Raw genomic sequence first — 26359 nt, 5'->3', positions numbered from 1 at the left:
ACCAGTCAAACTTAGCCTAGACACTAACGGAATAAGGGACGTAACGGAATAGTCATGATACAGAACGAAATGCAAAATGTGACTGCTTCAAATTCTAATCAGTACTGACTGTGACTCTTCGGTAGCGTCCCTTATTCCTTCAATATCAAGGCCAGCTTTACCGACCTAGCTTCCTCTCAGGACCATCTGACCTGCCCTGGGACAGGTGGGGGTAATATGCTTGCCCCGAAACACACAATCTGCATACTCAGTTTGCAAAACACTTGGCATACAAAATCGACTGCATGGGTTTATTTGATTGAAAAGTACTGATTTCTACTACGTTCTTACCAGTTCCATTTAACTTTGCATACCATGCTAATTATTCAGTAAGAGTTTTTAATAATTAGCATGGTATGCAAAGTTAAATGGAACTGGTAAGTACTTGTAGAAGGAGAGATTAATAAGAATCTCTACATTATTCCACTTGTAACAACAGAAACTGGTCATTTAAAACATGAGCTGCTTTCGATCCAATATCTTGACTTATAATTTTAAGCATTGCTAATTTTCAGAATTGTTAACTTGTCACAAAATATTGCACAATGTAAATTCTTGTGTTTGCTGGGTTGACATTTTTTCTTTGAAGTACAAATGAAATGTCACACTCAAACTGGACACACGATGTAGAGTTGTATCGAAATCCAACCACACCGCAAAGACAGTAGACACGTGTGTCTATATCGTGAGTCCCTAATGTAACAAAGACACCGGATTCTGATTTTAATTCTTAACGAAAACAATTTGTAAATCTAACCTGTCGTTGCAATGTATGGTTTGCACTTAGTACCTAAGCAGCAAATATTACAACCACATAGCTCAAACAAAAAATAATATTCTGTGGTAACAAATATCCGACATGGTGCACACACTACACAACAACTTAGTGATCATGTCATCATCTTTGTCCTTTGGAATGGTAAAACACCGCTGCAAGTTTCAGTAGCGAATGCAGCTGGGGCGATTTTTGTCTTGAGCACACGGGCATTTCTTATTTTGGACAATGTCTCAAAACATGTCCCTCTGTATGTCTGCCATTCATCTCGGTAACGACAAGGAGTTGTTGCCCGTGTCAAACAACCTAACAAGTCGCGTAAGGCGAAAATACAACATTTAGTCAAGTTGTCGAACTCACAGAATGAAACTGAACGCAATGCAATTTTTCAGCAAGACCGTATACTCGTAGCATCGTCAGTCCACCGCTCGTGGCAAAGGCAGTGAAATTGACAAGAAGAGCGGGGTAGTAGTTGCGCCAGAGACTATAGAGTATACAGAGACGCGTCATACTTCTTTGTGCTGCGGTGCGAAATTGAGACCGGCCAGCCAAAGCGCGGGAAAAGAGCCACACCCTGCCGCACAAGGTAGCTCGCGTATAGCGGCTGCTGTCGGCTGTGTTTATCACGTTTATTATATTAACATACTGTCTGTTCTCTATATACTCTATACTCTCTGTATACTCTACAGTCTCTGGTTGCGCTGAGAAGGATAGCACGCTTTTCTGTACCTCTCTTCGTTTTAACTTTCTGAGCGTGTTTTTAATCCAAACATATGATGGGACTCGCGCTATGGAAAAGTTATTTATTATTTTTATCATTATTATATCTATATGCTTTTGGAATCAGGAACCAAGAAGGAATAAGATGAAAGTGTTTTTAAGTTGATTTCGAAAATTTCATTTTGATCATAATTTTTATATTTTTAATTTTCAGAGCTTGTTTTTAATCCAAATATAACATAGTTATTTGTTTTTTGAATCAGAAAAGGATGAAGAATAAGATGAACGGAAATTTGGATCGTTGCATATAAAAAAAAATTTTTTTTACAATTTTCAGATTTTTAATGACCAAAGTCATTAATTAATTTTTAAGCCACCAAGCTGAAATGCAATACCGAAGTCCGGCTTTCGTCGAAGATTGCTTGGCCAAAATTTCAATCAATTTGATTGAAAAATGAGGGTGTGACAGTGCCGCCACAACTTTTACAAAAAGCCGGATATTACGTCATCAAAGGTATTTATTCGAAAAAAAGAAAAACAAGTCGCGTAAGGCGAAAATACAACATTTAGTCAAGCTCAGTAAAACTCACAGAATGAAACTGAACGCACTGCATTTTTTCACAATGACCGTAGTCCGCCGCTTGTGCAAAACGGAGTGAAACTGACGAGCCTGTTCAGCGCTGTAGTGGTTTCGCTGTGCTACATAGCACGCTTTTCTGTACCTCTCTTCGTTTCAACTTTCTGAGCGTGTTTTTAATCCAAACATATCATATCTATATGTTTTTGGAATCAGGAACCGACAAGGAATAAGACGAAATTGCTTTTAAATCGATTTCGGAAATTTAATTTTGATCATAATTTTTATATTTTGAATTTTCAGAGCTTGCTTTTAATCCAAATATAACATATTTATATGTTTTTGGAATCAGAAAATGACGAAGAATAAGATGAAATTGTTTTTGTATCGTTTAATAAAAAAATAATTTTAATTACAAGTTTCCGATTTTTAATGACCAAACTCACTCATTAGTTTTTAAGCCACCAAGCTGAAATGCAATACCAAACCCCGGCCTTCGTCGAAGATTGCTTTGCCAAAATTTCAATCAATTTGATTGAAAAATGAGGGTGTGACAGTGCCGCCTCAACTTTTACAAAAAGCCGGATATGACGTCATCAAAGGTATTTATCGAAAAAAGGAAAAAAACGTCCGGGGATATCATTCCCAGGAACGCTCATGTCAAATTTCATAAAGATCAGTCCAGTAGTTTAGTCTGAATGTCAATCGCTCTACACACACACACACACACACACACACACACATACACCACGACCCTCGTCTCGATTCCCCCTCTATGTTAAAACATTTAGTCAAAACTTGACTAAATGTAAAAAGTCCGGGGATATCATTCTCAGGAACTCTCATGTCAAATTTCATAAAGATCCGTCCAGTAGTTTGGTCTGAATCGCTCTACACACACGCACGCACAGACAGCCACACACACACACATACACCACGACCCTCGTCTCGATTCCCCCTCTATGTTAAAACATTTAGTCAAAACTTGACTAAATGTAAAAAGTCCGGGGATATCATTCTCAGGAACTCTCATGTCAAATTTCATAAAATCGGTCCAGTAGTTTGGTCTGAATCGCTCTACACACACGCACGCACAGACAGCCACACACACACACACACCACGACCCTCGTCTCGATTCCCCCTCTATGTTAAAACATTTAGTCAAAACTTGACTAAATGTAAAGACGGTCCTTAATTGAGCCCGAAGTCGACTTGGCGAAGTGTTCTTCCCAAAAACTCAGTACTAAAGCTCCGTGCGGCCAGCTTCGCGCAGTATACTTCGCATGGTCGACTTGGCCCAGTTAAGGACAGGCTTTATAGAAGGCCTGATAGTATTAGTGATAGTGCCATCTCTGAGGGTATGGTCTACCACTTTGCATTGACCGGTAGCCTTGCCTTCTAAACCCAAGTGCTGAACCTCAGCGCAGTCTTGTCCTGATGGGGAATATGGCAACGTCGTATTGCCATGTCAGCGACAGCAACAGAGGTTCTGACCTCAAGTTCAAAATATACTCGTTAACTAATGAAACCAAAAAAGAAAGAAGAAAAAAAGATGGCTATTCACAGAATGGCACTGAAGAAAGAACGTGTGTTCCACTCCCAGGACGTCCCAGGAGTCGTTTGAACCTGATGCCTCGCAATGTGATATGTCATTGAATTCAAAATATGGTGCACGGTTCGTTGTGGAATGAAAGTGGTCGGATGGAGTGGATATGCAACCAGGATTTCGGCCTGCCAGAATAGCTAGCTCTTTGCCTTGTGCGGTTTGCGCAGTGTGATTCTGTTTCTGTCGCCTTGACGCCCAGAAATGTAGGCAGAGGGCGGCGCAAAACCGGCCTTGAGGTGAACTGAATCCACAGCTGACAGAAGACTTCAATGCATTGACCCCAGGTCACTTACTAACTAAACAACGAAGCTTCCTTTTAACGTCACCTTACTTTCCGCGTAAACCATTACATTTAAACTGTTATGTAAATCACCGCAGATACGTCATTACTTTTATATACACCGAGATCATTATTTTGTCCGCTTGGACCCAACAAATGACAATGGCTGCTTTCTGAGCTGACTATCCAGTTGTTCTCCCCCGAATGAATTTTGTGAAATGATACCCGTCTTGACGATCTTTCAGAGGCTGGTTACTTCCAAACCTGCATTGTGCTAGTACTTCATGCGTTTTTCTACCGTTAGTTTTGAATTTCAAGACCCCAACAGTAAAAGTCAAGTGACCGGCAACACAACTGAGGAAGATTTTGCTTTGCGGACAGAGAGAGACTTGGAGCGGCCAACTCTGCCCTTAGAGTACTCCGTGCGTTTTTTCTACCGTTCGTTTTAAATTTCAAGACTGAAACTTGGACTAATCCTGTACAGTTGCTGCGAGAAGGGAGACGGCTTTCAACGGCAACACAGTTGAGGAAGACTTGGCTTGGCGTACAGCAACCCTTACCGAAATCTAGTATACCACAAATGTGCTATTAAGAAACGTGGATCACAAACCCCTCTGCTCTGTGCTAGTAATCCATGCGTTTTTACTACCGTTAGTTTTGAATTTCAAGACCCCAACTTTGACTAATCCTGTGAGAAAGGAGACTTTCACCGACAACACAGCTGAGGAAGACTTGGCGTTGTGTACAGCGAGAGACGTGGAGCACACACCCCTCAGTGCCCTCAGTGCCCTGTGCTAGTAATCCCCGTCTTCAGGCACGCTGGGCATGGACTGCAGGTCTTCGTACACCTCGGCCAGCTCGCCCTGGGACATGAAGGTGTTGACAGTGGATCCGGTGCTCACGTGCTGCGAGCTGGGGTACAGCACCTTGCGCTGACGGGCCGACCGCTCGTGGGGACACACCTCGCGGTGGTTGGCGCACAGCCGGTACCCTGCAACGACCAACAGTCAGGCATGAGAATCTTCTTCCTTGTAGAGGAATTCCTCCTTTTGGGCCTCCTTGGGTGTTGGATATGAAAAGTGGACACATTAAATTGTTTTGAAGCTGTAATCAAGACTCCTCATGTGTTAATCAATTTCCCTGGATCACCTACATCAGGAAAATCAGATAAAATATTCTACATTTTGTCCTATTTTGAATTTAGCAAACCTAATTATTTCCTCCTCTTTGACAATGTTCTATTCTCATGTCTGTTAATTAAGTTGATACATGTTTTTAACGACTTCACGGTGAAACCATCAGGGGCATGTTCCCGGTGTAACCCCGACTGTAAATGATGTTACATCCAACAGTACTGGGTCAGTTCAGGTCATTCATTGGGGGAGGAGAGATTGGGGGGAGGGGGGGGGCACACAGGACGAAGCGGTCTCAACTGTTCAATAGTCTAATTCAAAACACACACACACACACACACACACACACACACGCACACACACACACAAACCCAATATTTGAATGAAACGGAGAACAGTAACCACAGCTACTTTCTATGTTAAGCCTTACCAGTTATCCGAATTCAAATAGTTTACTGGAAGAAATAGACTTAAAAAGCCACTGTTGTAAGTATCAATCTCAAGTCCAGCACAAACCACTGTTGTAAGTATCAATCTCAAGTCCAGCACAAACCACTGTTGTAAGTATCAACGTCAAGTCCAGCACAAACCCGACACACTTATTTCCCAACATCTTCTATTGCAACTAATGCGACCCAGTGCTTTGTTCCATCCCAGTTAGGCAAATTCTCGTACTCATCACCTTTGCTTCAAAACGTCACAGCCACTCAAGTTGTCGGTGTTATGTTACCACCTCTAACAAAGAGCCACTTCAATAAGTAAGGATGCCACTCAAGTTGTCTGTGTTATGTTACCACCTCTAACAAAGAGCCACTTCAGTAAGTAAGGATGCCACTCAAGTTGTCTGTGTTATGTTACCATCTCTAACAAAGAGCCACTTCAATAAGTAAGGATGCCACTCAAGTTGTCTGTGTTATGTTACCATCTCTAACAAAGAGCCACTTCAGTAAGTAAGGATGCCACTCAAGTTGTCTGTGTTATGTTACCATCTCTAACAAAGAGCCACTTCAATAAGTAAGGATGCAACTCAAGTTGTCTGTGTTATGTTACCATCTCTAACAAAGAGCCACTTCAATAAGTAAGGATGCCACTCAAGTTGTCTGTGTTATGTTACCATCTCTAACAAAGAGCCACTTCAGTAAGTAAGGATGCCACTCAAGTTGTCTGTGTTATGTTACCACCTCTAACAAAGAGCCACTTCAATAAGTATAAGGATGCCACTCAAGTTGTCTGTGTTATGTTACCACCTCTAACAAAGGGCCACTTCAATAAGTATAAGGATGCCACTCAAGTTGTCTGTGTCATGTTACCACCTCTAACAAAGAGCCACTTCAGTAAGTAAGGATGCCACTCAAGTTGTCTGTGTTATGTTACCACCTCTAACAAAGAGCCACTTCAATAAGTATAAGGATGCCACTCAAGTTGTCTGTGTTATGTTACCACCTCTAACAAAGAGCCACTTCAATAAGTAAGGATGCCACTCAAGTTGTCTGTGTTATGTTACCACCTCTAACAAAGAGCCACTTCAATAAGTAAGGATGCCACTCAAGTTGTCTGTGTTATGTTACCACCTCTAACAAAGAGCCACTTCAATAATCATAAGGATGCCACTCAAGTTGTCTGTGTTATGTTACCACCTCTAACAAAGAGCCATTTCAATAAGTAAGGATGCCGTTTCAAACATAAAGATGAAGGTTCTTGCGCATTGATAAAAAAAAAACAAGTCGCGTAAGGCGAAAATACAATATTTAGTCAAGTAGCTGCCATTTTTCAGCAAGACCGTATACTCGTAGCATCGTCAGTCCACCGCTCATGGCAAAGGCAGTGAAATTGACAAGAAGAGCGGGGTAGTAGTTGCGCTAAGAAGGATAGCACGCTTTTCTGTACCTCTCTTTGTTTTAACTTTCTGAGCGTGTTTTTAATCCAAACATATCATATCTATATGTTTTTGGAATCAGGAACCGACAAGGAATAAGGTGACAGTGTTTTTAAATTGATTTGGACAATTTAATTTTGATAATAATTTTTATATATTTAATTTTCAGAGCTTGTTTTTAATCCGAATATAACATATTTATATGTTTTTGGAATCAGCAAATGACGGAGAATAAGATAAACGTAAATTTGGATCGTTTGATAAATTTTTTTTTTTTTTTACAATTTTCAGATTTGTAATGACCAAAGTCATTAATTAATTTTTAAGCCACCAAGCTGAAATGCAATACCGAAGTCCGGGCTTCGTCGAAGATTACTTGACCAAAATTTCGACCAATTTGGTTGAAAAATGAGGGCGTGACAGTGCCGCCTCAACTTTCACGAAAAGCCGGATATGACGTCATCAAAGACATTTATCAACAAAATGAAGAAAACGTTCGGGGATATCAATCCCAGGAACTCTCATGTAAAATTTCATAAAGATCGGTCCAGTAGTTTGGTCTGAATCGCTCTACACACACAGACAGACAGACAGACACACACACACACACACACACACACACACACACACACACACACACACACACACATACACCACGACCCTCGTCTCGATTCCCCCCTCTACGTTAAAATATTTAGTCAAAACTTGACTAAATATAAAAACGACACACATCAAGCATGCGATGTGTCAGCAGCTAGACTTGCCGACAACCGGCACGGTTGGCCTAGTGGTAAGGCGTCCGCCCCGTGATCGGGAGGTCGTGGGTTCGAACCCCGACCGGGTCATACCTAAGACTTTAAAATTGGCAATCTAGTGGCTGCTCCGCCTGGCGTCTGGCATTATGGTATTAGTGCTAGGACTGGTTGGTCCGGTGTCAGAATACTGTGACTGGGTGAGACATGAAGCCTGTGCTGCGACTTCTGTCTTGTGTGTGGCGCACGTTATATGTCAAAGCAGCACCGCCCTGATATGGCCCTTCGTGGTCGGCTGGGCGTTAAGCAAACAAACAAACAAACAAACAAACTTGCCGACAATGGCTAAGACCTAACATAAAGAATGACCCACTGCCCATTAGGTGCAATTGATAAAAATATGAAACTGGAATTGGATAAATAATAGAATATTTCAGTAGAAATGATTAAGAAAATAATAACAATAAATAAATAAATAAAATGTTAATGAATAGATGCAAGTGCTGTAATGTAAGCGACAACACAGGTTGGTATAAGGCTGCCTACAAACAAACTTTGCGCTCAAGCCAGGGGTATGGTAGAAATCAAACAAAGCGGGAGCACTAGCGGGTGGGCGAACGAAGGGGATAACAAAACCATAAAAACACTATATGGAACTCAAGGATAAACAAAGGCACGTGCTTTTCACCTCGCTAGACTAAAAATCCGGAACTGACAGATCTTGTGATGAGGAACAAAAGAACCCATAACCAGGTTTTAACCAAGTTTATTGTCGGAAGAATTTAGTTGAAAAATCCATTAAAAAAATCATTACATACAAAATGTGTCATTTATACCAAAACTAAGAAAACAATCACCGGGGAAGGCAATCATGTGATGCAAATTCAAAGAAAAATATACAGTGGTTGTCTCCCTTGTCAGAGTATTGATTTTCGTGTTCATACTGAAGTACGTACCTGATACGTACTTTGGCAGTTAAGAAGTTGTAGACAAAATTATGTAGAGGTCGTATTAAAAGCCTATACTCAGATAATGTATTTTATTTGTCACTTGATTATCTTTATGACTGTCCAATACAAAGACCGATGGGTCGACGTAGTCGTGAATGTAATCGAACGTTCCGTAAACTATCCTGTCTTGTTTGTGTTTTTATCAAGTACGAAAGAAATGAAACAACAAACAAGAGAACATCGTATGACTCCAGAACAATACCAAGAAATGCAGTAGTAGGATTAAACAAAAATTAAACCAGCAAAGTAAGGGGAAAAAATACAGTAGCCTTGATCGATAATTATGTCCCATGCAGAAACGTTTACCTCACTAGCAGCGGCTGACATAAAACAAAGGTCTGAAGCGATGAAATTAAATGGGTTACACGAAGACAGGGTACATAGGCACCACTACACTCTAAACAGAAGTGTTCCACTTTTAAACACATTTCTGTAACAGGTGTTGAACACTTTGTGACATAGAACGTAGTTCAACTATCAAAAGTAGGACACATAGTGTTCATTAGTGTTCAAATGAACACTATGTGTTTAAAATGTGTGCCTCACTTCTGTTTTAGAGTCTACAACCTTGCAGCTGAAGAAAAGCGCCTTGGATACAATGTCGGGACTCGAGGGTCTTACCATCATCATCATCCCCTGGGTCGTAGAACCCGTCTCCAATCCCTCCTCCTCCCCTTCCTCCTCCAGACCCCCTTCTTCCTCTTCTTTGAAACCCTCCTCCCCCTCCCCTGCTCCCTCTCCCACCTCCTCCACTGTTCGCTCCGCCTCCTCCTCCTCCATAATGCGCGTGCGGCACAGGGTCGTGCTGACCTAGCGGCATGGCGCGGTTGTAGCAGTTGACTCCCGTGCAGCTGTGCTCGGTGCGTTTCTTCTGGTTGCGGGGCCGTGTGGGTGGCATGATGCGTGCGGGACACGCTAGGCTCATGCAGTTGTAGCAGGGACTCTGCGTGTGGTTCATCCAGCCAGAACCCCTGCCCAACAAATCAAGCTCTTGTCAGTTTGAAAAATTGCGGGACACGCTAGGCTCATGAAGTTTTAGCACGGACTGTACGTGTGGTTCATCCACCCAGAACCCCTGCCCAACACAACAGCAAGCTCTTGTCAGTTTCAGAAATGTCGGGACACGTTAGATTCAAGCAGTTGTATCATGGAAACTGCGCGTGGTTCATCCACCCAGAACCCCTGCCCAACAAATCAAGCCCTTGAGTCAGTTTCAAAAATGGCGAGACACACCAGATGCATCACTAAATTTCCATGTTCATGCGTATGACTGTTACTGATGTAGTCGTCTGCTGGTTTTCATACATTATGGAGAATAATGTACACTTGGTTACATTTCAAAGACGAGAACACGAAAATGCTATGCCAAATCTGCACCGACGCAAATTTACGGAGAAAGGCTAAGTTCCGACATACCAATCAAAGCTTTTGTAAAGGTCTCACAAAATTCCAAAAGGCGTTTGGTTTTGTATATTTCTAAAATTCCGCTGCGGGGGTCAAGTTTGCTTACAGATGCGAAATACACTTATGTTGAACCCTGTGGTGTCCGATTTTGGCTGAATAGATTTGATATTGACATTGATGAAAACGTTTGGCTCAAAGCGAAAGACACGACAACAGAGACCAGATTAAGAGAATTACAATGGAAGATATTGCACAATATATACTCAACCAATATTCTTTTAAAAATGGGACTCGTAATAATGATAAATGGTTTGGTTTTTGTTTTTTTCTTAAAATGTGTGATGAGGCAAACTGATGTGTGGTGTGAGCATGCATGTGAATCATTCAAAAATATTTTGTCAGAAAGGTTTGATGTCCGGTCCGTGACGGGCGCAGTGGCGTGGTGGTAAGACGTCGGCCTCCTAATCGGGAGGTTGTGAATTCGAATCCCGGTCGCTGCCGCCTGGTAATAATGATAAATGTTCATATTGTATAGAGCAAGTTGATTATATTGAACACTTTTTTTTCCACTGCCGTAAAATTCACCATTTGTGGGTGCATGTTGAGAACTTGTTTGTGCTGATTGGTGTGCAAGATAAGGATGGCTTAAAACGGGATATGTATAAGCATCTCAATCATTTTATTTTGATTGGAAAAATGTGCATTAGTAAATTTAGATATGGTACACCATTTCAAATATTATTTATTTTTCAGCGGGATGTAACCCTCAGGGGCCTGTTATGAAATAGGATTGATGTTTATTTTGAGTATTGAAGAGAAGTTTCCGAATGTTTGTGCGATAGAAAAATAACAATGTTGTTAAATGGTAGACTCAAGGTGTGTGTTTGGAGAGAGAATTTTTTTTTTTTAAAGTGGCAAATTGATGACACAACTGCCGGAGGCGGAGATTGGACAAGCAAACGGAGATTAAGCAATTTAATTAATGATAACATTAATAACATTAATAATTATAATAAAAATGTTGATGATAATACCTAGGATGTTCTCAAGCGGTGAGTGTTTAAACGAAAGGGTGTTTGTACTGTGTGCAAAAAAAAAGCCTGACAGTATCTGTGATGGTTTACGGGAGGCGTACTGTGCCTTTAAGACTAAATGGGGGTTCCACTCTACAAGACTGCCGTCTCACCAAAACGTGTTGCCACACTGACAGGCAAACTCGGCCAGGCCCCACTCCTGGTCACGTGGTACAGGGTCATACCTCGTCTTGCACATCCGGCATTTGGACACCTGGGAGTCAACATCAGGGCACATCAGTCACACGTGCAAAACGTCTCAAGTACACATCAAGAAATCCTTTAACCTTCGCCGGTGGTCGTGGGTCCGTGTGGACCCAGAAGGGTGTTTAATTGCAAATATTTCTTAAACTAGTTGGACTTTTTTAATGAGCTTTTAAGAATGCCTCAGGCACCTAAAAATCTTTTATGTCCTACAATTTCAGCGAGAAGTAATTAAAAAAAAGGTCATATTTAGACATCGTGGGGCCGTGCGGACCCATGTTTCTCAAAGAAGGAAATGAGAAGCATTGGTCCGCACGGCCCCTCGATGACTTCCGTGTGTAGTCGATAACCCGGACGGGCGAAAGTTAAGGCTTTAATAACATCTGGTCATCAACTCAACTCCTTCGTGGAACGTTCCCAAGAGCAATGTAAACCCAAACAAATAGAATTTAAAGAAATAGTTTGAAATAGCAAATATGAAAAGAGATATATATATATAGAGAATACTACATGGCTTGCTGTGTCGTACCAAATTTACACGAGTTGTTTTTTTAAATATTGAACTGCGAGCGAAAGCGAGCTGTTCACTATTTGAAAAAGCAACGAGTGTAAATCTGGTAAGACACAGCAAGCCATGTAGTATTCTGTTTATCATACATACTGTACTTACGTGTATTTGACTAAACATGTCTTGCAGTAGAGGCAGCTAAATTGAAGACGCTTGTTTTGGAACCTCGATCTCTTCTAAAGCCTCGTGCAATCTATTACGTCAAAGCAAAGAAACGTCACTCTGAAAGATTCATCGAGGGTAATTAGCGAGCGCAATTTTTGTTTCTATAATGACGTTTGTCTCGGTGACTTTGGCATCGTAAGCAGTGGAAAAACAGGTCCCTGCCAGACTTGCCTGACATAACCTCATTTACATGATATACACACGTGTGATTTGAACGATTATTATCTCACGGGTGTCTCTCTCACGTATGTAGGATAAATGAGTTTGTATAGTCTCCTCAACTTTCCTGAGATATATACCTAAATTTACGTACGTAAACCACCATCCTGAAAAAGTAAGCAAAATTGTATCGCTCCTGAATAGCTAAATAGATTGACGGGCCATGAAAAATCAAGAGATTTCTCTACGAATTTTGTCGGTAAATAATTGTTGAAAAGGTTTCTCTTTGTGAACAGCTAATGTACAGAAGGTGTCATCACAACGTTGGGGACTCAAGGCGCTTTACACTGGAAGAGTATGTGACCGCTGAGACAAATTCAAAATGGTTGATAATCACAATAAAAAATAAATGGGTTGTGAAAGAGTGAATACTCTTGTTTTCAGTGAGTCCAACTTTCCAACGAGACATTATGGGCCACGAGACATTATGGGCCACGAGACATTATGGGCCACGAGACATTATGGGCCACAAGACATTATGGGCCAGCCACTAGCGTAGGAGGTGTCTGAAACACGTGGACAAGAAACACGGTTTGAAAGCTTGCTTCAGTAAAAGGAAAAGTATTAACTCTTTCACAACCCACACAGACCCGACAGAGCTATGTCCACAGTTCGCCTATTCTCAAGGTTTTGGGCTTTTGGCCCACACAGACCCGACAGAGCTATGTCCACAGTTCGCCTATTCTCAAGGTTTTGGGCTTTTGGCCCACACAGACCCGACAGAGCTATGTCCACAGTTCGCCTATTCTCAAGGTTTGGGGCTTTTGGCCCACACAGACCCGACAGAGCTATGTCCACAGTTCGCCTATTCTCAAGGTTTTGGGCTTTTGGCCCACACAGACCCGACAGAGCTATGTCCACAGTTCGCCTATTCTCAAGGTTTTGGGCTTTTGGCCCACAGGGCTTTTAACCGCATCGTATGCTGCTATGCAAATATTGCCTTCGTCGCCCCCCGTCCTCACTCTCACACACACACACACACACACACACACACACACACACACTCACACACACACTCACACACACACACACACACACACACACACACACTCACACACACACACACACACACACATACACACATACACACACACAAACACACACTTACCTCTTTCCTACTGGGCACCTTTCTCCACCAGTAGTTGTCGCAGTCCCTGCAGGCAAAGAGACGTGTGGAGGCCTCCACCCCTTGGTTCAGCGCGCTCTGGATGTACTCAGAGTCTCGCCTCAAACCATCTACCAGGGCCTGACAACACACAATGCAATACTACTGGATGGAGGCTTAGAGAAGAAAGAGAGAGACACAGACGGTCAGAGAGAGTGAGACAGACAGAGAGAAAGAGACACATACAGACAGCACGAGACAGAGAGATCTTTCAACATTCAGCGCGCTCTGGATGTACTCCGAGTCTCTCCTCAAATCCTCAAGTAGGGCCTCGAACACAAAATGTAAGACATACATACACAGGATAAGGTATCACCATTATATACATGTATTCCTGTGGAAATTCGGGCTGCTTTATCACTGGGGAAAGCGAGCTGCCATACAGTACGACGCTGCCCATTCTTATTTTATTTGTCCTGCATGCTGATGATCGTGTTTCAAAGTCCAGAGACTGTTGATGTGAATGTGGGATCTGTATCGTGCGCAAGCGACCATACGGACAACGAGGAGAGTCTGCACAAAGTTGACTCTGTGAAATGAGTCTGTGATTACACCTACACATTGATGGAGGCTTTGAGAGAGAGAGAGAGAGAGAGAGAGAGAGAGAGAGAGAGAGAGAGAGAGAGAGAGAGAGAGAGAGAGAGAGAGAGAGAGAATCAGAAGTCAGAATGTTTATTTGCGAAAACCCATATTGTTTATAGCAAAATGGTGCTGGGGGGGTTGGGTAATCGAACGATCTACGAACATCAGTGTACACATTGGTTTCAGTCCGTTTCAAAAACAATACATCGTGATTCGGTCCGAAACATCCAACTCGTATTCAAAGTCGGGAAATAACTTTTCCGTTTCGAACACGGTATTGTTCCATATCAATCGCGGTTTATCACAAACACACATGAGAGAGAGAGAGAGAGAGAGAGAGAGAGAGAGAGAGAGAGACAGAGACAGAGAGAGACAGAGAGAGAGAGAGAGAGAGAGAGAGAGAGAGAGAGAGAGAGAGACAGAGACAGAGAGACAGAGACAGAGAGAGACAGAGAGAGACAGAGAGAGACAGAGAGAGAGAGAGAGAGAGATCTTTTAAAACTAAATTATTGGGATAGTCAAGGGGTTAGTTTTCAAGTGTGAAAGTCTCACCTGGTTTCTGTCGTGGATGAAACGCCTGACCTCGTCCGGATCACCTGCAATAATCGGAAACGTCATGTGGTTGTCAGCTACATTGTCCTTTTCAAACGGAATGAAGGACATTTGTTCAAAATCTTCAAAGTACATTTACGACTGAAAATGTCCAAAGATCAACCCTCTCTCTTTGACTCTCTGTCTCTCTCTCTCTGTCTCTGTCTCTGTCTCTGTCTCTCTCTCTATCTCTCTCTCTCTCTCTCTCTGTCTGACACACACACATACATACACACACACAAACACTCACACTCACTCACACACACACACACACACACACACACACACACACACACACCTTTGAGAATGAAGTCGACCGCAGCACTGAGGTCACCCTGGTCACTCAGTAGTTCCAGCGCCTCATCCTCGGAGAAGCGACCCTTGAATAGCTCGCGGAGCTTGCGCGCCTAGACACACACAGGTTAAAGACATACAACACCAATCAGAGATGTGTCCTTCCGATTGACTAGGTTTGAATAATACCTATGGCTAGGGTCAGGGCTGAGTGACTAGGTTTGAGTCACGTCTAGGGTCAGTGTTGAGTTACAAAGTTTAATTCAACTTAGAGCTTGGTTCAGGGCTGAGTGACTAGGGTTGAGTCATGTCTACGGCTTGGGTCAGGGTTGAATGATTCGGTTTTAATCATACTTAGGGCTAGTGCCGGGGTTGAGTGACTACTGAGGTTGTTGTCACACCTAGGGCTTGGCTCAGAGTTGACTGACAAGGTTTGAGTCATATCTAAGGTCATATCTAAGGCTTAGGGGTCAGGCCTGTGGGACTAGGTTTAGGATCACCTGAGCCTAACATGAACTTTTTGAACATTAAGAATATCCATAGTTTTGCGGCACTGAACGTGTATGTTGTTATAAAACTATTGAAACATTTGACATTGGGAGCATAAAGCAAACCCTTAGCCAAGCTTCCCCGTTCATCGTGGACACTTTTGGCTATAGGAACGGAGAGAATTCACTGACATCCGTGATTCTCCCTACATAATTTTAGCCAGAAATGTTGAGAGCATAAGTTCATGGAAACACAGCCAAAAAATACCCCGACGCAGAGAACAGACAATCAAGTATATAGCCTTTGAAAACACTAACAAAGCTGACAAGAAAAACGACGCAGATAACAGAAAATCAAGAATATCAACCTATAGAAACACTAGCATGGCCGACAAGAAAAACGACGCAGATAACAGAAAATCAAGAATATCAACCTATAGAAACACTAGCATGGCCGACAAGAAAAAACACGCAGATAACAGAAAATCAAGAATATCAACCTATAGAAACACTAGCACATCTAATTAGAACAAAGACGCAAGAAAAAGAGAACCAAAGAAAAGACCCGCTTGAGACAGATACAGCAAAAAGACGGATGACACAAAAACAATAAGGACAGCTGCAACGCACATCGCCCTTATCTATCCAATTGATTTTAAATGGAAAAATAAATGTCTCCGTGTAGGCCTGTTGCGCGACAATCATTACCAGCCTACAATGCCAGGTATGCCGCGGTAACCTTCCTAGACGTGAACACTGTTCTCAAATTTCACAAAGCACTGATTCAAATCGATCAAGCTGTCTTCCCCTGCTATCGCCGCCTGTCGTTCACTGTGCATACACCACTGTCACTTGCAGGTGTGTGTTACCATACTGCCCTAATTCTGTACACATCAAGTGTGATGTTCAGCTTTGTATTTAGGAATTCATTAATAATGACAAAGGGTTGGGTGGTCTTTTTTTTCATGGTGCGTTAACATGGGTGGGTGGGTTTTTTTTAGAAATCTTCTACGTTTTTACTGTGATAGACCTATACGAAACTAGTTTAAAACAGTCATGGAGACTGTCATGTAAATTGAGAAAGGATACAAACTTGCAAAGGTCCCGAATAGCCATCTATATATATATACGACTTGTGTCTGTCTGTCTGTGTGTGTGTGTTTTGTGTGTGTGTGTGTGTGTGTGTGTGTGTGTGTGTGTGTGTGTGTGTGTGTGTGTGTGTGTGTGTGTCCGCGATGCACGGCCAAAGTTCTCGGTGGATCTTTTTCAAATTTGGAGACCGTATTCAGCTACACCCCGGACACAACCTCATCGATGAGATATTTCAACACGTGCTCTCAGCGCGCAGCGCTGAACCGATTTTGGTTTTTCTCTGGATCCATTCCCAGTAACTCTTCCTTATCTTCTCCAGTGTTTTCAGCCGCGATTATCTCCCTTCCTCCGTGCGGTGCGCCGGCAAAGCCGGCGTACACCCTATGCCGGGTCCCCGGCGCAGCCGGGTATTCGGCTCGACTTCTTTCCGGCGCAGCCGTACCCGGCGAAGCGGGTATTCATCTAGTATTATATATATAGCTTGCAGGGACGATGAAATAAAAATAAAAACACCAACCAGACAATTACAATCTCAAAGTTTTCTTGTTTCAAGTCACATAATCTGTGACGTTTTCATTCTTGTATCTTATTTCCGTAAGTCGATCAGCTTCCTTAAAGAAATATAACACACATTGACCCCTAAAATCATATCTCTTTAATGATATAACATACTGATACACGCACAGTCTGGCGGTGACCTTACAAAATTTTTTTACTGCTGGTATGTTGAAGTCAACTCCGCCTAGGACGGTCCCAAGCCCGGCTGAAAAAGGAGGAGGGTTGGGCGTGGGGCTAGCTACCCCACCCCGTAAAAAAACCACTAGCTACAGAAACGCCAAAAAGACAACCAAGGGAGCTGATTGGCGGCCTATACCCCAGACGGGGTCACAGGCGTAGGTGAGGTGAGGATGTTGAAGTCACCGAGACAAAACTTCGTTCTTGAAATTCTTTGTCACTTCCTCGGGAGACATACAGACATACCATTATTTACATTTTGACTTCCTTTCGATCTTGAGGTGGGAGGTGTGGTGGTGGGTATGGGGATGGATTATAGGTATCAGTCTTTATGTATGCATGTCTAGCAGTGTCGTGTGTGCGACTACAGTATAATACTATACCACCTCATTACAGACGTTATGACTGGTGTGTGTTTTTTTTTAGATGACAGGTTATCCTTGCATCGCGTCACGGCGTTTCCCTCACATCATTACAATCATGCACATGTTACCAGCTATGACACGGTCACGGCGCTCGCACCCACACACACACAAGGCCTTTATTCTTTCAACCGGCCCGGCAATATCAGCGTTGAATGTGTCTACACACAGGATCGTACAACAAGTCAATACAGTGGAACCCCTCTGTTAACACCTTCAAACATCTGAAAAAAGCAGGTCTTAAGGAAGAGGAAGTCTTAAAATGGGGGAACATCTGCAGGGTAATGTTGAACTTAAAGGCACAGTAAGCCTCCCGTAAACCATCACAGATACTGTCAGGCTTTTACACACAGTACAGACACCCTTCCATTTGAACGCTCACCAAGCGGGAACATCCTAGGTGCCCTACGTAAAGAGCGAGCAATTTTCAAAGAATTAATTTTGCGGATTGTGTCAGAGACAATCGGACCGTGGTGCATTTTGGCGCTAGACCTAACTTTTAAAATCTAAATAATAAATTGACAGCTTGTTACACAAACATTCTTAAATCATAAAAGAATTCTTTTTTCATCAAGGCAAGATCAGTACAATTCGAAGTTTTGAAAGTTTGAAAAAAGAAAAGCCCGGAAGCAGGGTCACGCAAGGTCGTGGTTCCCAGTAAATTTTAAGGGGCTTAGGCCTATTGTCCGTCAGGTCTTAATTGCCTATATTGGACATGAATTGGTTTATACGATTCGAGTTTTACGCCCTCACGGCTTTTGATGTATGCGTGTTTAGGTGGTATCAGCCATCTGCACTTACGGTAGAATGACCAAGATCTTTAACGTGCCATTGTGGTGACACGGGGGTGGGAGATGGATACCGTCTCTGGGTCTGCACATAAAGTTGACCCGTGTCCGTCCCGGCCCGGATTCGAACCAGCGACCTTTCGATCACAAGTCCAGTGCTCTACCACCTGAGCTACCCGGGCCCCCGGTCGTGGTTCTCGTAGCAGACGACGGTTTATACCTATCGCCAGTACCTCTGAACAGTCAAAAGCCATCGCTAGAGTTCTTGTGAACCACAGCCGTTTGTTTCGTGCATAGTCAGAGGTACTTAATAACGTGCTATTGCAGATAAGCTCACAGCGAGTCGCATTCAAATTACTAACTGACGACTACATTGTGAAAAAGGGAAACTTGATCACACGGGTTCACGATGGCTCAGGGGTAAGATAAACCACCCAAAAATAAATTCTTTGAAAATTGCTCGCTCTTTACGGAGGGCACCTAGGATGTTCCCGTTTGGTGAGCGTTCAAATGGAAGGGTGTTTGTACTGTGTGTAAAAGCCTGACAGTATCTGTGATGGTTTACGGGAGGCTTACTGTGCCTTTAAGCGTCGATCGTAGATTCATAGCTCACAATCCAGTGGCATTTTTGACTTAGTTTTGATGTAAGTCCATTTTATCGGGAAATTAATTGACGGATTGAGCTCCAAACTTAAGCAGAAATAATGAATTCGGTCATTTGATCGACGAAAATGGCGAGATTAAAAATGCAAACGTAAAATCGACGGAGTCGGACAGAGTTGCCTCCCCTCCTTCGAAATGGCGGTCAGTTTTGTCGATGTTTTCCTTCTAAAACGCATGTAAACAAAAAGCATCCGTACAGTTCACTCCGTGACATCAAAGGTATCTAAGATGACTTGTTATGCTTACAAGAGCAGGTTCTTCAAACTTGAGGTTGAAATCCCCCTGAATTGAGAGCTATGAATTTACGACGCTAAAGTTCAAGATGATTACCTTATGAACAGTAAGCCTGAGAAAATAATGTCTTAAAAGAGAGGAAGTCTTAAAGTGGGGGGGGTCTTAAAAGGGGGGTTCCACTGTAACAGACGTGTGTTCTCCACGCGTGCTATCACTGTAGGCCAGTGTGCGATCTTATCTCGATAAAGTGCATTTGCCTTCCGGCAATCCAGAACATCACTTGCTGACACAACATGAACTTTACAACCCTATACCTCTCAACCTGTTTGTATACATACAATAGAACCCCCGTTTAAGACCCCCCTCCCCCCTCCCCCCCCCCCCCCCCCATATAAACTTCCTCCTTATTAGTAAGACCTATTTTTTTTGCAGATTTCCCGTTCATAACTCCGGTAAAACTACCCGGCCCCATTGTAAGACTTTCTTCTTGTTAAGACATGATTTTCTCAGACTGAAGAGTCGTAAAGGGGAGGTTCCACTGTATTCAAAAGATAAATTGTGTCACTTTCAATGACGAGCAGTTTGAGTTCTTTGGGCAGCATAGTAGTGCATGACATGACGAGACTTCTAGTTGACATAAAAAGTCGCGCCTGCGTTTCAAGTTACAACTAATGTATGTCCCTTCTCAGCTGCTTTATATCTACACACAATAATATCGGTTACGTCTTTATGATGGTAACTGTTAGATTCTTCTTCTCTTCTCTTCTTCCCGTGGGGGACCGGATCCAATTTCTTGGATGTTTGGTTCTCATTGCATGAAACGGAGAGACTACAAGCTGACAGACAATGTCGTGCGTTTCAAGTCATATGACAAATAATAACCCTCTAGCTCTCAGGCACACAACAATGTAGATTATATTTTAATTATGGTTAGGTTACTGTTTGGTTCTCATTGCATGAAACGGAGAGACTACAAGCTGAAATACAATGTTGTGCGTTTCAAGTCATATACTGTACAACTAATGTATATACACATCCCCTCGCGCCCCCTAATTGGCGTAGAGGCGCGTCCCCCGGGTGGTGGATGGGGGAGCCTTCTCTACTAACTTCTGAGAGAAGGTCGCATCACTCTCGATGCCGTGAACCTAATTAGGATCTTATTCTTGTTTCTTCTCTATTTCTGCCTCCTCTAAATCCTTTTACTTTCCTTTTCTCACCCATAAAATTCTCCACTTCTTTTCCAAAGTATGGTGAATCCCGAGTTTGTCATGTGTGACTAGGGGATGAATGGCTGACACCTTAATATTCAGTCGTAAGCACATGCGTTTGGTTTTAGTTTGGGTCGACGCCAAATGACAGTTGTAGGCCCTTCCCTTGTCACGGGGGCTCTCACAAGGGTGACCGTGTATTTCCCACCTCATTGAGCCTACATGTTATGACTTCTTCAAATTCTCAAATTTTGTCCAAGAAAAGAAAAGCTGTAAATGATAGAGATTCGGACAGTGACAATGAAACAGAAGCTGCTGCTACTACAGCAGGTGTGCAGGGGGCGTGGCCCCGATACCTTGTAGTCAATTTCCAATCTGACAACCAAAAGAAGATTTCTCCTTATGTTTTGGAGAAGTGGTTTACAGGAGTATCACAGTCTATTCAATCAGTGAAAAGACAAAGAGACGGTAGCTTCTTGGTGGACTGCCCCACCAAGAAGGTGTCCGATATGCACTTGGCAAGACACGTTTCTAGCCTGAACGTTGGGTCGATGTGTTTCAAATATCAGTGTCCCGCCACTCATCCTTGAACACCTCCCGGAGTGTGGTACGATCGTACCATTTCCAAGGTATGAGTTGTGCGGAACTGAAAGATGGCCTGGTTTCACAGGGTGTCATCGACGCTCACCGTGTTATGAGAGCGGACAGAGAGGGAAGGAAGGTGGAGACAAACACATTATTCCTCACCTTTTGCACGGCAATTCCACCAAAGAGGATCATTGTCTTGTTTGAAATTGTACCAGTGTCAGTGTTTGTATCTACCTGAAAACGTTCTGACAGTTCTTTTGAACATTTTTAATCATTATATCTGGTCTACTGGTACTTTTCCTCCAGACTGGAGAAAGGCCGTAATTATTCCTATTCCGAAGCCTGGAAAGGATCATTCGGACCCAAATAATTCTCGGCCGATAGCCTTAACCAGCTGTCTGTGTAAGACGATGGAGAGACTAGTGCATGAGCGGTTGCTGTGGCAGTTAGAAAAAATTGGTGCTTTGGACATTTGTTTGTTTGTTTGTTTAACGCCCAGCCAACCACGAAGGGCCATATCAGGGCGGTGCTTTGGACATGACCCAATGCGGTTTTCGAAAACATAAAAGCACAACCGATCACTTGGTTCGTTTTGAATCATTTGTTCGTAACGCTTTGGTAAACGGAGAGCATGTTGTGTCCGTCCTGTTCGATTTGGAAAAGGCATATGACACAACATGGAAGCACGGTATTCTATCAGATTTGAAAACCTTAGGCTTTGATGGAAACCTTCCTATTTTTATTTCAAATTTTCTTGCTGAAAGAGAGTTTAAGGTTCGAGTAGGTTCCACCCTCTCCGATTCTTTTGAACAGGAGATGGGAGTTCTCAAGGGAGTATTTTATCCCCGCTACTTTTTAACATTAAAGTTAACAACATCGTTAAAAACGTCAAGTCTGACATCGACAATCTCTTTTTGTTGATGACTTTCAAATTTCTGCCAAGGGAAAAACACTAGCTGGGGTTGAAAGGAATCTTCAGCTATGTATATCCAAAATTCAAAATTGGGTACAGGAAAACGGGTTCAAATATCCATTTCCACAGGAAAAGAAATCAAGTTCTTCAGCCTTCTCTTTTTATAAACGCACACAGGATAAAAGTTTCTAAACAAGTCAAATTTCTTGGACTGATTTTTGACAGCAACTTTTCTTTTCTACCCCACATCAAATATCTAAAAACAAAATGCCAAAAAGGACTCAACGTCCTGAAAGTCATCAGTCACACGGACTGGGGGGCTGACAGAGCAACATTGTTACGTCTGTATCGTTCTCTTGTCCGTCCACAGTTGGACTACGGTTGTATTGTTTACGGATCAGCCAAAAGAAATATCCTCAAAGTTTTGGATCCAATCCATCACCAGGGTCTGAGAATTTGCTTGGGTGCTTAGGGCCATCATCTTGGCGTTGAAATTAATCTATCGGTCGACACAGTCGTCTTTTCTGATCGTGTCGGACTCGCTCTCAGCTCTTGAAGCTATTTCATCCAGAAAGTTCACTCGTCCTTTTTTAATCGACATTCACGACCTTCACACTAAGCTTATTTCTGAAGGCAAGATTATACATTTTATGTGGGCGCCCAGTCATATGGGCATACAAGGTAACGAAGCTGCTGACAAGGCAGCAAAAAGGGCTCTGGAGTTGGCGGTTCCACCGCTTCCTGAACAATCAGTCCCTTTCACCGATCTTCGTCGAAAGACCCTTTTTTACAGTTTAAAACTATGGCAAGACCGTTGGTCTGCCTGCAAAGAAAACAAACTCTACAGGATACGTCCTGAGCTATCAAAGCCCTTGCCTTTGATAGCTTCAAATAGAAAAGAAGAGAGTATTATGGCTAGGTTGCACACTGGTCACACTTATATGACTCATGTACACCTGCTCAAAAGAGATGAAGCACCATGGTGCGACGCCTGTGATAATAGCTTTTCTGTGATACATTTGCTCACTGAATGCAATGATTTATATGATTTGCGAGTGAAGTATTTTGACTCCTCTATTTTGAAACAGATTTTTATGGAGACCAGCTCTACAGCTCTCTTTGGATTTTTAAGGGAGTCTGGCCTTTATTTTAAGATTTGAATTTTACAGTTCATTGACACGTTGGGTTTCGACTTTACTTTTGTGTTCCCTTCGGGTAACGTTCCTGACTTTGTTTTGACTTTGTTTTAAAAAAAAATAATAATTTAAAGTTGTGCAATGTTGAACTTGTGGGGTCCTGATTTGGCCTAAATGGTCCGCTGGACCCATTAAGCAACAGTTAACTAACTAACTAAATATACACATCCCTCTCAATCTCTTTACAAACACACAACAATATAGGTTGCGTTTTAATGACGGTTAGGATCCTGTTAGGTTCCCAGGAATTGAAGAGTCTACAAGCTGACATCATAAAATGTCGTGCGTTTCAAGTCATATTACAACTAATTTATGATATCCCTCTCGATCTCTGTACAGACACACAACAAAATAGGTTGCGTTTTGATTACGTTTAGGCTCCTGTTTGGTTCCCATTGCAGCAACCGAAGAGTCTACAAGCTGACATAAAATGGTCGTGGTTCCAGTCATGTTACAACTTTCAACTGATGTAGATAAGGCCTAATATCCCTCTCAACCTCTGCACTGAGCACACAACAATGTAGGTTACGTTTGAATGTTTGTTATGTTCCTGTTTGTTTCTCATTGTATAAAATGACAAGAATACAGTTCCGCGTTTGCTGACACTCAGTGACAATATCAGCAAGTATAGCCTTCTGCTACCACACACGGGAAAGTTAGGGCCATGTTGTAATCATGAATGTGTATTGCTTATCATTTTAAGAACGTGTTCATAAGCAGTCTGCTTGTTATCGTTCTATATTTTGTTTTTGTCAAACGATTGTTGGCTACATATATTATCAAAAATGTTTAAAAACTCCTAGGACAGTACGTATTTCAGTGTGCTGTGAAGGCTCAGTGACGCAACTGACATTTTGTTGTGACATTATATATATTCTACTGCATGTATGTGTGCGGCTAATTGTGTTTAACCTAAGCAGCGCCAGCGCGGTTGACGACACGATATTAATCAATGATAGTCGTTGTCTCGCCCTCTGTATAGACCTTTCAATCAGTGTTGTGTTACAAACACGGCCATTTTATCGAACAGAACTAGGCTACACTGTGTGCTACATTATCTTTTACTACCTGGCCCTAGACAGAGTTTCGTTCTTGTCTGCATACTTCACTGGCGGGACAGGCAGAGCAAAACTTCAAGTCATTTTTAAATACTGAAAATAGAAATGACATACCTCCTTCTGGCGTTCAGCGTCGCGATAGGAAGCCATGGTTGCAATAACTTCAGTCCAGCAAGGGTGGTTGCGCTGTACAGGGATTTTCTCAGGAATCAGAAGAAGACGAAGAAATTCCTCTTCACGAGCCCATCCGTTGGGACTTTGGCACTGGAATAACGAAGCAGTGTTGTCTGTGATGCAAGAGAGACAGTGGAATTGTTGTAGATTTGCCGGGACGGAATGCGGAACCGAAAGACGGAGAGCTGCGCTGTGCCGTGCGCGGGTGTGTCAACCTGCACCGGTTCGCAGAAGTCTACTTGCGTTTTGCTGGGCCACGGCACAGGCGCTTGACATAGATATATATAGTGGTTTAATCAGCCCTGCTACTACCTTCTTTATTTCAAGTTCTTCTTCTTGTGTTTTACGGCCGATGTAAGTCAGGTTACAACACTAGCTTCTGATTTACTGTATGCATTGTAAACATGCACCGGTGCAAGTCTTCATAATGTCTGTGTGTGTCTTTGTGCGTGTGTGTGTGTGTCAGTGTGTGTCGGTGTGAGAGAGAGAGAGACATCAAATCAAATCAAATCAAATCAAATCGATGAAGACTCTCTCTCACACACACACACACACACACACACACACACACACACACACACACACACACTCACACCAAGAGAGAGAGAGAGAGAGAGAGAGAGAGAGAGAGAGAGAGAGAGAGAGAGAGAGAGAGACGGACAAAGACAGAGTGAAAGAGGGAGACACAGAGAGAAAGAGAAAGAGAGACACTGAGTCAGTGTGTGTGTGTGTGTGTGTGTGTGTGTGTATGAGAGACTAGAGAATGAGAGAGAGAGAGAAAGAGACACTGAGTCAGCGCGTGTGTGTGTGCCAGTGTGTGTGTGTGTGTGTGTGAGACAGAGAGACAGAGAGAAAATGTGTGAGAGAGAAAGAGAGAGACAGAGAGAGAGCCGGTGTGTGTATGTGTGTGTGATCATGGAAAAAGTGACAACATAAGACATAAGATGATTTATTGTCCATACAATTAAACAATAGATTGAAAAGTGTGGTTCATCTGCTCTTATAACAACCAACTTGAACAACACATAACAACGACAACAACCCTAAAAATAGAAACGTAACGACAAGAAATCAGATGAAATTGTTTTTAAAACGAGTTCGGAAATTTAATTTTAATCATAATTTTCATATTTTTAATTTTCAGAGCTTGTTTTTAATCTGAATATAACATATTTATATGTTTTTGGAATTAGAAAATGATGAAGAATCAGATTAAATAATTTTGGGATCGTTTTATAAAAACATAATTCTAATTACAATTTTTAGATTTTTAATGACCAAACTCATTAATTAATTTCCAAGCCTTCATGCTGAAATGCAATACCAAAGTCCGACCTTTGTCGAAGATTACTTGGCCAAAGTTTCAATCAATTTCATTGAAAAATGAGGGTGTGACAGTGCCGCCTCACCTTTTACAAAAAGCCGGATATGACGTCATAAAAGACATTTATCGGAAAAAAGAAAAAAAAGTCTGGGGATATCATACCCAGGAACTGTCATGTAAAATTTCATAAAGATTGGTCCAGTAGTTTACTCTGAATCGCTCTGCACATACACACACACACACACACACACACACACACGCACAGACAGACACACACACACACACACACACACACACACACACACACACACATACACCACGACCCTCGTCTCGGTTCCCCCTCTATGTTAAAACATTTAGTCAAAACTTGACTAAATGTAAAAACCGCTGCAACGCCGCACAATTTCTGGTGCCGGAGACAACATGATTAAATTACTGACTC

The 26359-nt window shown here is 42.4% G+C and overlaps 1 protein-coding gene across 1 annotated transcript; it reads right to left on the bottom strand.

Annotated features, from left to right (window-relative positions):
* Window positions 1-276: 276 nt before the first annotated feature.
* LOC138946931 (shiftless antiviral inhibitor of ribosomal frameshifting protein-like) lies at window positions 277-24825 on the bottom strand. The gene is made up of 7 exons (XM_070318346.1): window positions 24534-24825; window positions 15039-15147; window positions 14702-14745; window positions 13511-13648; window positions 11360-11460; window positions 9391-9740; window positions 277-4989 (listed from the first exon to the last, which is right to left on the bottom strand). Exons 1-7 carry the CDS (start codon window positions 24567-24569, stop codon window positions 4793-4795), a joined length of 975 nt encoding a protein of 324 aa, XP_070174447.1. The 5' UTR covers window positions 24570-24825; the 3' UTR covers window positions 277-4792.
* Window positions 24826-26359: the final 1534 nt, after the last annotated feature.

This window comes from Littorina saxatilis, linkage group LG1 (assembly GCF_037325665.1).
Source record: "Littorina saxatilis isolate snail1 linkage group LG1, US_GU_Lsax_2.0, whole genome shotgun sequence".
NCBI lineage: Eukaryota > Metazoa > Mollusca > Gastropoda > Littorinimorpha > Littorinidae > Littorina > Littorina saxatilis.
This window is presented reverse-complemented; position numbering and strand designations above follow the sequence as displayed.